The sequence below is a fragment of the Lissotriton helveticus genome, chromosome 6 (assembly GCF_964261635.1).
Source record: "Lissotriton helveticus chromosome 6, aLisHel1.1, whole genome shotgun sequence".
Classification (NCBI taxonomy): Eukaryota; Metazoa; Chordata; class Amphibia; order Caudata; family Salamandridae; genus Lissotriton; species Lissotriton helveticus.
Window position 1 is genome coordinate 1,598,497,032 of NC_136067.1, and position 14,818 is coordinate 1,598,511,849.

At 44.0% G+C, this 14,818-nt stretch overlaps 1 protein-coding gene across 4 annotated transcripts in view; it reads right to left on the reverse strand.

Annotated features, from left to right (window-relative positions):
• Positions 1 to 14,818, reverse strand: part of LOC144761836 (uncharacterized) — a 538,733-nt gene that overhangs the window by 345,709 nt on the left and 178,206 nt on the right. For all 4 annotated transcript variants that reach the window (XM_078647062.1, XM_078647060.1, XM_078647063.1 and 1 more), the window contains one exon: positions 3,813 to 3,979. In XM_078647062.1, coding sequence (XP_078503188.1) covers positions 3,813 to 3,979 — 167 coding nt within the window. The remainder of the gene's footprint in view (positions 1 to 3,812; positions 3,980 to 14,818) is intronic.

Below are 14,818 nucleotides of genomic sequence, written 5' to 3' on the forward strand. Positions count from 1 at the left end.
GTTCTCCCAGTAGGTTTTTGATTGTCATTGTTGACTACCATTTCAAGTGGTTTGTAGTAGAGAGCACAGAATTTATAAATACTCAAAAGGTTGTTGATTTTATAGAAAGAGTGTTTATGAATGAAGGGATACCTAAGACACTGGTGTCAGATAATGGTGTTCAGCTGGTGTTGAGAGAAATGCAGGAATTTCTTTCTAAATTTGGGATTATTCATGAGAGAGTTGCTTTGTTTAGGCCACAAGCCAATGGTTTGGTGGAATGAATTAACCAACTAATTATGGACAATATCCAGCTGTCCCTAGCTAATGGATTATCATGGCGCGAAGAATTGAAAAAATTGGTGTGGTCCTATGGAATTACACCGCATTTGATAACAGGAGTTTCTCCATTTATATCTTTGAAAGGACGTGAACCTGGTGTCAAAGAGGTTCCTGGTTGTTTGAAAGTGTAAGATTGTGTGTGAGTTGACAGAAGTGCGGTCGAAGATAAAGTATTTAAAATGCAAACTGAGTCTGCTAAGTATTATAATGAAAAGAAGGGTGTGAAAGAAATTCAATTTGAAATTGGTGACTGGGTGACCGTACAACGTGGTGGTGTAACTACAAAGGGTGATAGCAAATTTTCTGCACCGATACAAGTGAAGTCTGTAAAAAGAAATGTTGTTATTCTTTCTGATGGATCAGCCTGGAGTACTGGAGACATATGTAAACGTCGAGCTCCAGTACAAGTTTCTGTAAATTGATATTTTTGGAATGTAAAGATGGAAATGCTATTATATTCATTTAAGTTTATTTTTATATGTAAAAATGTATACATTTTTGTTTAATATATATTAAGTAAGGAGATGTGTAGAGTTGATACTTCTGCATGTCATCATTAGAATGTTAGTCATGTTGCTAGGATGGAATGTTAGCTTTTGATTATAGGAGTTAGTCTGTGAGCTGTGAAGCTGTGCTGAAGGTATCTACCTTTACTCTCCAATAAAGCAATTTATCTTTCATCACATTGACTGGAAATTGGATCTTTTCAATCAGATTAGTGATTTTGCACTGCCGGAGCGCAGCTTTACATAGACATTTCCCCTAACCGACGACGCACAGAGAATAGTGTGCAAAATATTATATACCACTATTAAAGAACACTGGATGCTTGGAGCTGCAAATCACCAAAAATATGCACTTTATGCAGGATGTGATAGCAGCCCTTAAATTGGTTTTTGGCCCTCCTTTTTGGCACGCGCAAATTGTCTGTTAATTTATTAAGATAGTGGGAGTAAGAGAAAGAGTGAAGGAAAAGAGAGGAAAAATTGGGATTGGAAAGTCTTAGTCCAAGATAAGAAGGACTGCGAAGGAAATATTGGTGTTGTGATTGATAGTGGAGAAGCGTGGCTCAGTGGTTAGAGGCGGCAGACCCGGAAGCTGAGATCGGCCGTGGACCAGGGTTCGATTCCCCGCCTCGGCTGGTCTCAAGCTCAAAATTCCATGGACTCGACAATTCTCGCTCCGGTGCCTACTCGACTCACGGGGTCACACTCTGCGACTCTGGGCAATAGCTTGCTTAATCTCCACTACGGCCCCTCGCGGCGGGATGCCTGGCTTTCACCTTGTGGATACCCTGCCGGGGTATTTCACAGGGGAATACCAGGACGGGTTCCCTAAGCAAGCGCCTTGATACCTTCGGGTGATACGTGCGCTATATAAGTCGCAAGGGTAGTAAGAGTGAAGAGTGGAGGAAGAAAAAGAAGTATCCAAGCCAGCGGATCCAAAGAGCTGTGGTGTGGTCTCATAGTTTGGTCAAAACCCAAATGCCAGTACGTGCTAAAGTTGAAGAAATCTCGTGGTTGGCAAGTTTACCAAAAAGTTTAATGCCAAGTACGTTATTCAAGGAAGTAAAGTCTGGAAGAGCATAGTTAGCGTGCGATGTCCGAAATTAAGGACATAAAATGGCCTATGTGGAAAAAAAGGCTGATGTAAGTAAAAACTAAAAAGCCACTAATATGTGAATAGGTGCAAGAAGACCAGTAGCTATGTAATAGGATGAGACATACCTCAGGCCTAAAGAAACCGCCTGTATGTCCTTATTAAAGAGATCCCAGGCAGAAAATGTTGGCCGCATCCAAAGGGTTAAGGTGGCTGAAAATAGAGCCAGGACCATTAAGAGGAAAGATACACTTGTGAGCAAGAAAAAGGACACTGACATGGGAAAACAAAGACTCTCATTCATCACAACCCACTCTGCCTTCAACCAATAGGTCTTCAGAATACTTGGCAAACATTGGGCACTGGGGTCAACAGTGTCATTTCAGAGAGACCATCCATGACATTCAAGAGAAACAGAACAATCAGGGACACTTTGTGTCCAAGCTACACCTTGTGCAAGACACCACAACGGCAAGGTTGGATTCACAAACCTTTGGGATTTTTCACTTGTGGCACCTGCAACATTTTCAACTTAGGCTGCAATAAAACAACGACCTTCAGCTACAACACAAGGATGCAGCACAAGATACGTTACTTTATCAACTGTCTCACCAGCTTTGTCATCTATGTACTTATCAGTGGATGTGATAAGATCTATGTAGGGAGCACGACTAGACAGCTCAAAACACGCATTCAGGAACACCGCAGAGCAGTAGTCAATGGAGACTCTGCATCTGCACTTGTTTCTCACAAGTGTAAAAGTGGAGTAGATAGAACCAAGTTCCGCTTCCATGGCATAGACGTTGCTCAAAGAAACACTAGAAGGGTTGATAGAGAAGAAACGTAGCAGGTGACAAAGCCATTACAAAGCAAAGCAATCCCTTTAAATCCGCAAATGTGTTCTCCTAAGGGCACTACCAATAAGTAATCGCAACATGAATGCCTACCCCCAAATAAATCCTTATCCAAAATATCTGAGGTGGAATAAGTCTTTCTGGATGATGATGACACCGTGAAGCATGGTGCATACTGGGTTTGTTAAGTTGCAGGCAGTAGAATTACTCCAGGATCCAGCTCCAGAGACTCACCTACCGAGAATCCAGAGTGCATCTAATACATTCCTGCACCACCTCCCCAAAGTCTACATCCTAAATAAGTCTGTAAAAGAAGTGCAGTGAGTAATACTAACAGGTGAGGGTGAGTCTTTAAAAGCAATGCAGTGAGTTAAACTAATTGTAAGAATTCATGTTTAAAACATGTACGCACCTACACAATGACACGACTGAGTGGCTGTGTCATTGTGCTTATTAAGTTATTATTGCTTTCATTATCTTTCCTTCATGCTGTACAGCCACTGTTTTGATTCTGGTCAACATGAAGAAATTACATTGGCAGAGCCAACAGGTCTCCAAGGTGAGAACTATTGGCTTTGCCAATGTTTGTTTAATATATTTTGACTATCACATACAAGTATTTGCAATGGCAATAAATTCTCTAACGTATATTAAAACAAAGGCATATGGCAGTCCTGAACAGGAAAAAAATTATATTATGGCCTGACATCTGATAGTCAGGCAATGACTCCTCTGGCGGAAATATGGTGATCGGACTGACTCATAAGGGAGTAAGTAGCCCTACAGTTTGCGGTTGAGTACCCTGCCAAACTCTAATTAAGACTGGTGAGCAGTCTCTACACACAAAAAACGTGTCACATTGCTTTACCACAATCTCACCTCTGAGTAAATGAAATATTATTTGCAAAACATGACAAAAGATTCCACTATCTTACTTTCCTAAACGTCATGACTTCTTTTTTTATTCGTTTTTGTTACTGATTACAGAACATTTGAAAAGGAGGTGCAAATAAAACACTGACAAATCAGTCATACTACCTCGATATGCATAGCAGCAGTGGACGGCTGAGCCAGCCATTTTCCTGTCAACCTCGTACTCGGGGCATCTCCAATTTTCTCCAAGCAGAGTTTCGTCAAAAGGGTCGACCTTTGACCTCCTGGTCAATATGTCGATATATGGAGCTGAGAACACGTGCTTGGGATCGCTGCAAACAAGAAGCCAAACTGTTACTTTCGAGAAAAAAAAACATTTCAGAAATAGACCTTCTGAACTTAAGCAGTAATGTGTGAATCACTGGTTACAAGAACCTGCTGCATAAATCAAAGCCCTGTTTTTGTTGAGAACTGAAGAACTACATCAATAGAAGGTCTTGGTCCAAGGTCAAGAGAACTGCGTAGGAGGCTGCAGAGGTTCACAAGCGCCAACAGAAGAAATATGAGAGGCAATAGACATGAGTAGCAAGTAACACAATGCAAGGTGTACAAATTGATAAACAACCAGTAGTCATTTGTTGATGTCTTTGTATGTCTTTTATTTCAAACACGCTTGGTATGCATTTTTTGATACAGCCAATGCGTTTCACCCAAACATGGGCTTCTTCAGGGCTGTAATGGCATACAATATAAACATATTTTAGACATCTGTGGTGTACGCGCAAATTGTCTGTTAATTTATTAAGATAGCGGGAGTAAGAGAAAGAGTGAAGGAAAAGAGAGGAAAAATTGGGATTGGACAGTCTGAGTCCAAGATAAGAAGGACCGCGAAGGAAATAATGGTGTTGTGATTGATAGTGAGAAGGGTAGTAAGAGTGAAGAGTGGAGGAAGAAAAAGAAGTATCCAAGCCAGCGGATCCAAAGAGCAATGGTGTGGTCTCGTAGTTTGGTCAAAACCCAAATGCCAGTACGTGCTAAAGTTGAAGAAATCTCGTGGTTGGGAATTTTACCAAAAAGTTTAATGCCAAGTACGTTATTCAAGGAAGCAAAGTCTGGAAGAGCATAGTTAGTGTGCGACGTCCGAAATTAAGGACATAAAAGGGCCTATGTGGGAGAAAGGCTGATGTAAGTAAAAACTAAAAAGCCACTAATATGTGAATAGGTGCAAGAAGACCAGTAGCTATGTAATAGGATGAGACATACCTCAGGCCTAAAGAAACCGCCTGTACGTCCTTATTAAAGAGATCCCAGGCAGAAAATGTCGGCCGCATCCAAAGGGTTAAGGTGGCTGAAAATAGAGCCAGGACCATTAAGAGGAAAGACACACTTGTGAGCAAGAAAAAGGACACTGACATTGGAAAACAAAGACTCTCATTCATCACAACCCACTCTGCCTTCAAGCAAGAGGTCTTCAGAATACTTGGCAAACATTGGGCACTGGGGTCAACAGTGTCATTTCAGAGAGACCATCCATGACATTCAAGAGAAGCAGAACAATCAGGGACACTTTGTGTCCAAGCTACACCTTGTGCAAGACACCACAACGGCAAGGTTGGATTCACAAACCTTTGGGATTTTACACTTGTGGCACCTGCAACATTTTCAACTTAGGCTGCAATAAAACAACGACCTTCAGCTACAACACAAGGATGCAGCACAAGATACGTTACTTTATCAACTGTCTCACCAGCTTTGTCATCTATGTACTTATCAGTGGATGTGATAAGATCTATGTAGGGAGCACGACTAGACAGCTCAAAACACGCATTCAGGAACACCGCAGAGCAGTAGTCAATGGAGACTCTGCATCTACTCTACTCTACTCTACATCTACTCCCCGGAATCAGCAAGGTAGCCGAGAAATTGGTCAACGAACAATGATCTCAGTACTTTGAGACCAACAACATACTACGGCGATCCCAGACTGGATTCCGCCCAGGTCATGGCACAGACACCGCCCTTCTTGCCGTTATCGAGGAGGCAAGGCGCATCCTGGATTCAGGAGGGTCAGTGGCAGTGATCCTCCTGGATCTCAGCGCAGCCTTCGACACAGTCAACCACCGTGTCCTCCTCCATCGACTTGCAGCAGCAGGGCTCACCGGGACGGCACTCAGCTGGATTGAATCCTTCCTCACTGGGCGCACGTTCCAGGTATGGGACGACAATCACCATTCATCCACCCTTCCCCTCACAAGCGGGGTCCCTCAGGGTTCTTTCCTGAGCCCGACGCTTTTTAATGCATATATGGCCCCCCTTGAGGACGTGGTGACACCATTTGACATAAAAATGGTAAGCTACGCTGATGACACTCAACTGGTCGTCTCCTTATCCCAACTAGTCGACCACCCAGAGAACCTGACCAACTGCCTCACAGACATCCACAGCTGGATGAGTGACTCATCCTTAAAACTAAATGGGTCAAAGACGGAAGTGATGCTCCTGGGGAAACAATGGACGACCATCCCTCCAGCACTCTGGCCCGATGTATTCGGAGAAATCCCCCCCCCCGAAGCGTGAAATCAAGACCCTCGGCGTATGGCTCGAACCAGAGCTTTCTATGAAGACGCAAGCAGCCAAAACCTCGGGTACCTGTTTCGGGCTCATGCGCACGACCCGCAAAATTCTCCCCTTACTACCACCTGCTTCCAGGAAATTGCTTATCCAGGGGCTAGTATTGTCTCCCCTGGACTATAGCAACATGGTCTACCTGGGAGCCCCTGAGGCCACCTTGACGAGACTGCAGCGTACACAGAACGCTGCAGCACGTCTGCTCACCAACCTTCCCCCTAGAGTGTCCGCCAGACCTGCCCTCAGGGATCTGCACTGGCTCCCTGTGCGCCAAAGGGTGCATTTCAAAGCCATGTGCACGACACACAAGCTGATCAACGGATCCGGTCCCGCGATACTCAGCAGCATGATCACTCACTACAAAGCACCCAGATCTCTACGATCCGAGAATGAGCACCTGGCTAACATCCCCAGATTCAAAAAGACACGCACAGGAGGACGACGCTTTTCTGTCCAAGCAGCCACTGGATGGAACGCCCTTCCACGTTCCCTCAGACTTGAACCCAACTACCTGGTATTTCGAAAAAAATTGAAAACACACCTATTTCCCAATTAAACGTCCTTCCTCCCTCCTTCTCCCTCAACTGGATTACAACTCCTATAGCGCGGGGATGCCCTTGGGTCACCAGGCGCTTTACAAATCGCTATTAAATTAAAATTAAAAATTAAATCTGCACTTGTTTCTCACAAGTGTAAAAGTGGAGTAGATAGAACCAAGTTCCGCTTCCATGGCATAGACGTTGCTCAAAGAAACACCAGAGGGGTTGATAGAGAACAAGCACTTAGCTAGAAGCCAGGTGGATATGCACTCTACGTACCTCAACACTAGGTCTCAATGCTGACAAGGAAATGCATTATTTTTTGCAATGTTCTTTCCGTTTGTAATAATTTTCTCTATCTATAAAACTCTCCAATTGAATCTGGATCTATCTGCATACATAGGTTTTATACCTTACTACACAGTCCAAAATCAGACTTGCTTGCGCACATTAGTACTGTACTCTCATTTTATGCGTTTAGATTAACCATCTAAACTTGCTTTTTAACCTTTTTTGAACTGTGGCACTGTAACTGTATTGCCCGTTCACTTAAAAACATGGCATTACCAAATAATCTGGACCTGTTTGCATGCATAAGTGATATACCTCTACATTAAAATCTAGAAAAAGATTTGCTTGTATGCATTATGCTTTCACCTCATGCTTTCAGATTAACCAACTAAATCTGATTTTTAACCTCTGGATCGGTGGCACTGTAACCCTATTGCCCACCCACTCAAACAATGAAATTACCAATTTACCCTGCTTTTGAACCTTTGGACTTGGGGCACTGTAACCCTATTGCCCGCCCATCAAGGCTATGATATTATTTATGCTTCTAGGACATCACATTTGCTTTAGTTTCTACATTTCCAACCATGATTGTACTGCGGCACCATTACATTCCTTGGATGTAAGGAATTAATATTGTTTTTACCGTCTAATTTTTTTTTTGTACCCTTCATCTGTTCATGGGATTACAGGATATCTAAATTGTTTACAGATAGCTATAATTCACCACAAACAATTTTGCATAATGAATTATTACCATCATAGGTTACCTTACATTTTACATGCCTTCTGGTACCACGAATATTGCTTTTCTCTTCTCTCCTTTGCCGAATGGCTCTTTTTTTTAATCATCTTCTGAACTACTTTGACACGTGTTGTGGCTCACATTTGCCTTTTTAATAGGTTCCTTTCGGGAACTATACAGCTGCGCCATCTTGACGGCCACTTATGATAATAGTCCACCACCCTGTTTGACTCTTCGTCCTAACAATCGCCATTATTGAGCGGTTCCATGACCTTTGCTCCTACTCTCTCCACTGTACCTTTATTTTTCTGGGCTTCTCCGACAAATGACTAATTTTGGACTTTTACCCAAACTGGATCTTTCTACGCATGCCACATTAACTAACTTTTATTCACTTCTATATTGGCTAGTTTTCCACCGACACCATAGTTCGCTAAATATTTACCTTACAATTTATTTCCAGCTGTGTCAAGGCCCGCAGTTTTACCGCTAGATAAACAATAAGCTCACACCATCATATAGTTTTTTCATTTTGGAAACCGGAAATCATTACCACATTAATAATCATACAAGAGGTAAACGCTCTAGTCCTCCGCTACCCAGAAGTCTAATACACGTAATCCACGCTATATGGCGGGACGAAACGATTGAACTACAGAACGTTGGACGTCTCGCCTCGTTGTACACACCAGCTGGACACGGGTCAGGACTCGCTACACTGCGGCTTATTGAAGTAAGTTATGGGGCTGATCGGGGATATTTCTCAACGCTACACCTTGTTACTTTGCCTAAATATGTTTTTTTACCTTTTCATGGTACACTGCACTATATTTACTCACCCACATTAGTAGGTCTTGGTGCTCGGCCAAAACTTAGGGGCCTCATCGTCTGGGATTCCGTTGGGCACACCTTGCCAAATTGCTCTCACTGCTAGTAACTTCACGCATGTGCCTGATACACTTGCACTAGCGTGTATGGCGCAGAATTCTAGCCCATTACTTTTAGACGCATCAGATTTTGTCGAACAATATCACTTTGTGACTCGTTTTTAAAACTTAGCAGCAGATCCATTAAGCAGGAGTTGCCTGATGCATGCCGAAGCAATAAATATGCGCTCATTTAGTATGTTACTTTAACAAACTTAGTTCTTATACAGCACCACAGCTTCCTCCTTGTCACCCATTCCACAGGTCACCTCAAGAACCTTGGAGGCCCTTGGCCTTTGACCTTACAACCTAGCCTGGGATGTCTTTAATAGGAACACACAGGCGGTTCCTTTAGGCCTGAGGTATGTCTCATCCTATTACATAGCTACTGGTCTTCTTGCACCTATTCACATATTAGTGGCTTTTTAGTTTTTACTTACACCACCCTTTCTCCCACAGGCCATTTTATGTTCATAGACATCCTTAATTTCGGACGTCCCACGCTCACTACGCTCTACCGGACTTTACTTCCTTGGATAACGTACTTCACATTAAACTTTTTGGTAAGCTGGCCAACCACGAGATTTCTTCAACTTTAGCACGTACTGGCACGTGGGTTTTGACCTAACTATGGGACCACACCACAGCTCTTTGGATCCGCTGGCTTGGATACTTCTTTTTCTTCCTCCATTCTTCACTCTTATTACCCTTCTCACTCTCAATCACAACACAGTTATTTCCTTTGCGTTCCTTCTTATCTTGGACTATGACTGTCCAATCCTAATTTTTCTTCTCTTTTCCTGCACTTTTCTCTTACTCCCGCTCATAATAAGTGAACAGACAATTTGCTGGTGCACCACAGATGTCTAAAATATGTTTATATTGTATGCCATTACAGCCCTGAAGAAGCCCATGTTTGGATGAAACGCGTTGGCTGTCTCAAAAGATGCACACCAAGCGTGTTTGAAGTAAAAGACATACAAAGACATCAACAAACGACTACTGATTGCTTATCAATTGGTACACCTTGCTTCGTGTTACTTGCTACTCGTGTCTATTGCCTCTCATATTTCTTCTGTTGGCGCTTGTGAACGTCTGCGGCCTCCTACGCAGTTCTCTCACATTCCTTCTGTTTATGTTTCTATATGTGGTCATGTTGCAGCTGACCATTTGAGGCGGGCAATACATATATACCACGTGACTGACCTGCGTGGTGCATTTGTCTATAACCTGGCTGCTTTCTAATATGTTGATGTTCACAAGCGCCATTGAAACTGAAAGTTCAACTTTTAGCAGTCTTTATCAAATAATTACTTTAAAATAGTAGAAACTGCAGGAGAAAGCATCAAGTTGAAACACTGGCTTGCTACCTGACTATCTTATCATCAGTATTAGACAACTAAGAGCGGATTTTAAGAGGCTAATTTACAACCCCACTTGTGCCGCCGGTACGTCACTTTTAATATGGGAAAAAGTGATGTACCAGTGGCGCAAAGAGCTTATAAATAAGCCCCTAAATATCTAGGGGCTGATCCACAACGCTATAATTCGTATCTAAGCGGCACCACTGTGTGCAAATAACAGCATTCCCGATTAAAATCTCACCAGATCCGTTGGAGCTTACTCTTGTAAATGTGATTGGCTCAGACAAAAGCTTTGCCAGTATGGGGGATTTTCCTTATGAGTAATCTGCTCATAGGATAGCTCCACGTGTGCAATTTGGTGAATACTCACACACTTGTGAGTTTGTGGGTATATATATAAACATTACAGATAGATTCTGAATATGGAGTAAATGTACATTTGAGCTTGGGCCTTGGAGCCCAAGCTCCAAGGAGCTCCCTCAGCACAATACTCAGGCTGGTGATCTCCTGACTGAGTCCGGAGGAGGCCCCTCCACATACCTTGCAGGGGGCCCTCTCAAGTGTTGTTACGCCACTGGTCTTATATGCTCACCTTTATCATTATTGGTGCATGCATTACACACCTTGAAATCACAAAAGCATGGAGCAAAATGCATTGATTTAGAGATAATACCTGATGTAAAAGGGACTCCTTGGAAGGAAAGCTTTACTTAACATTCCAATTTTCCTATAAGCAGTTATGAGTTAAAAATAACCATGAATGGCATACATATTCACCACCAGCAGCTCCAGAAACACTCTTGTGTTTAGAGTGGGTTCAGTTGCTAGTCTTTCTGCTTAACCACCTGCCAAATCTACAATTAGTGGACCCCTAAGAGTACTCCTTCAGAGTAACAGGAGTTTGAAACACTCTGCATATCCCTGTGAACTTGTACTTGTAACTGAGTTGAACAGCTATCTCACTTCTAGTTTAGGTAATCTGTTTGCAGTGGCTTTGCTGACTCCTCATTGCCACAGTATCCCACACTCAATAAGAGAAGCAGGACAAAACTCACATTACTCACCTGCACTAGGTGGGTCTTAGAAGTGTTGCTGAATTTTTCCTTATGAGTTCCAGTCATGGGAGAAAGCTGAGAGGATACCCTGGCTCTTGAGACATAAGGTCCTTTAATTTCTCGGCCATCCCAAACCAACCTCCTTAAGTGGAGATACAGCAGATGCTGCCACTGAACCAGGTGTGCAAGCCCATTAGGCTAAAAGGGATTCAGCTTCTAGGCCAAAACCCTTTAGTAGTTAGTTCTTGCACAAAATACAAACCCCTCCCCCCATTCAGCTCTTGAGTCATCAGTGTCCCGCTGCAACAACTTTGTGAATTTCTTTGATAGAAAATTCAGAGACATCCATATCTCGCTACACACCAGTGACCCTCCAGAAACTAAGATTATACCATATACGAACGCTCCATTCATGGTAATCTTTCTCCCCAATTTCTGAATGAGACCTACAGCGACCAATCTCCAAAGTGAAATCCTTGAACCACCTTCAGAATGCCATTCCAGGGTATATCAGCAAATCTTTTACCACACACCTGCTCTCTCTTTGGAACAACATGGTCAACTACTCTCTTCAACAGGGCCTATTTTCAGAATGACTAATAGTGGGTCAAGTCCCTCCTCTCTTGAAGAAAAATCTCTTGACCAAGAGAACATGAACAACTACCGCCCAGTCTCCACACTTCCATTTTTCGGCAAAGTAATTCAACATCTTCGTAGACACTCTCAAATCAGGTTTCTGCCAGCGCCACAGAACAGAAACAGCGATCCTCAAAATAGTCAATGACTACCTTAGAATCCTCGACTCAGGTAACTCCTGCCTCCTGGACTTGTCTGCTGCATTCAACAATGGCAACCATCTGGACCTCCTTCATACTCTTGAACAACGCATGGGTTATGGAGGCACAGTCCTCCTCAATTTGGTTCTCCTCTTTGCTAACCAACTGCTCCCAAATTGTGAAAAAGGGCAATTCATTCTCTAGACCAGTCAATGTACCTCAAAGGGTCCCTCAAGGCCCGATCTTCTGCCCAACCCTCTTCAATCTGTAACTAGAACCACTATGTGTGATTCTCAGAAACGCTGGGATTCTCTTCCACCTCTACGCTGACAACACTCAAATATATATGAAAATCTCTTCCCCTGAAGACCTTGTCCTCCTTTAAATCACGCTCCTAAGGATTTAAAACTGGATGTCTAACCATCATCTAAAACTCAACCCAAATAAAACAGAATTTCTTTTGATCTCACCTCCGAGAGCAAAAAACCCCAGTACAGGAATGGATGGCCATCATTCCTGCCCTGGATGGCAGCCCTGGCATTGTCCAGAGTGCTAGATCCCTTGGTATAACCCTTGAAAACAATCTATACCTTTACAGCCATAGTCAAAAGCACCCAACACCAACTCAGGCATCTATGGGGCATCAGACAATTGATCCCGGAACAAGGCCTCAAAATAGTGGTGCAGTCTATTTTGCTTTCCATACTATATTATGGAATTGCCCGTCTCTCAGGCATTCTCAAAGTTCACCTAGGCCTACTGAGAGCAACACTACGTACAATAGCATGCTTCGTTTTAGGTCTCAAGAAATTTGACTACATTTCCCCTGCCAATCCTCCAATGCCTTCCCATTGAAGTGGGGGCCCAATTCAAACCCACCTACCTTACCCACAGAGTGCTGCACTCCTCTTCACCCTCCTATCTAAATGAGAAACTGAAAATCTCTGGACCAAATAGAGGTTCCAGAAATGCCCAATCCCTGATCCTGGAACCCCCACCTTCATTTGAGAACAGTACATGAGCCAGTCATTCTCTACTAGTGCCACAAGAATCTTGAACTCCTTACCTCCCTCCCTCACCTAACAACCTGCATAGCCACTTTCAAAAAGGACCTCAAGCTACTTGTATTTGACAGAGACCGGGGCTAATCACCCTCGACCACACCTAAGTACTCTCTCCAGGATACGAACTACCTTCATTGTATGTCCCCACCATCTTAATCAATGCCTGAATCATTTTCATCCCTTGTCCAACAGCTGCATTTGTCCTGGTTGCAGCTACCAATGCAAACGTCTGAACATAATTATTTTAACTGTAACTTGCTGTACCCTTGTATCATGCTACTGTTGTAAAGCTCTCTGATGTCTTCGGCCCATGTCTGCATTATATAAAATTGCAAAAATAAATAAATAACTCCCCCCCGTCGCCTTCTCAGCCAGGGTGCAGACTAACTACAACTTCTCCAGGACACAGATTTGACCTCAGTTTGGCAGCTATGCATTATTTATTTATTTATTTATGCATTTTTATATAGCGCAGTCTTTACCTAAAGGTATCAGAGCGCTTCACAATAGCACCAGTTACGTTACATGAGGAGAATGTTACAAATGTACATTTTACAGAAATACAAGAAGAGGTATAAAACAGCAATAGATGACAGTTACTCAAAAACACATACACACACTGGGGACGCGCTGTTTCTTAAACTCTCACCTGCTCCGGTTTGCTTTCTGCTTCCCTGCTGGTGTTCACTGCCACAAGTGGGGGACTGCTGCTTTTCTCGCGGCCGTTGCCGCTGCCACCCTCATCACTATCACGGCGCCTGGAAGGAGGGGTCTACACTTCCCATAAGCCCCCAGAGGCGCAGGAAGATCTTGGAATAGCCTAAAGTGGCCAGCCTCTATATAATTTCACTCAACGGATTCTTTCACATTTTCTTTTTTTAGGTTTCGCCTGGGCCGGAGCTCCTAGCTCCGTCCAGGAGAAATCTCATGTTCCTACAGTGTGGGGCTTAGTCCCGCCCCTGTCTGCCCGTCTTTCATTGGCTAGCTCCATAAATGGAGGCTAGCCATTGGGAGACAGAGGCTGTCAATCACGCTTTCTCGGGAAAACGCGATTCGGGGGCGTTTCTCAGGCTTTTTTTAAGTCCCGCCCCTTTGTCCCGGGCCGCGCTGTGATTGGCTGCCGGCCAGGGACACCCCGTGACGTCATTTCCCGGGCCGCGCTGTGATTGGCTGCCGGCCCGGGACACCCCCGTGACGTCAGCCAATCACAGCACGGCCCGGGACCTGACTTGTTATAATTGGAAAAACAGAAGCACCAACAGCAAACGGCTATAAAAAGCAAAACACCACCAGGCAAACATGCCACTGGAAAGTGCACTGTGAATACCAACCTGTGTATAGTGTTTTGGTGGAGAACGAACATACAAGTAACCTTCCTTAGCTCTCAACATAGACACATGGCTGTGTTCTCTGAGGACAGAGGCAGCTGGCGTTTTGTTCCTGCGGTGCCCCCTGTCCGGGCTCCAGGAGGCCAGCAGTGGATGCAGGGGGGCTCTCCGTTCTCCAATAACACAGGCTCGGGGGTGCATTCTTCCAGCCTGGAGGGGGTGGATGTCACAGAGAGCACTCCCTCCCCTCCCTCACATCACGCTCTGTAACAATGCTGGCTCGAGGGACGGCCGCGGAATTGCTGTGGGTTCCTGCATGTCATTTGGCTCGGGGCTTTCAGCCCCTGACCCCTGGCAGTCGTCTGCTTGTGGAAACCGCACGCAGCTGCTTTCATGTTCGCCCGCTTGGTGCCACAACAGACATGGATTTTAAATGCACGCGTCGGTTTTGCAAT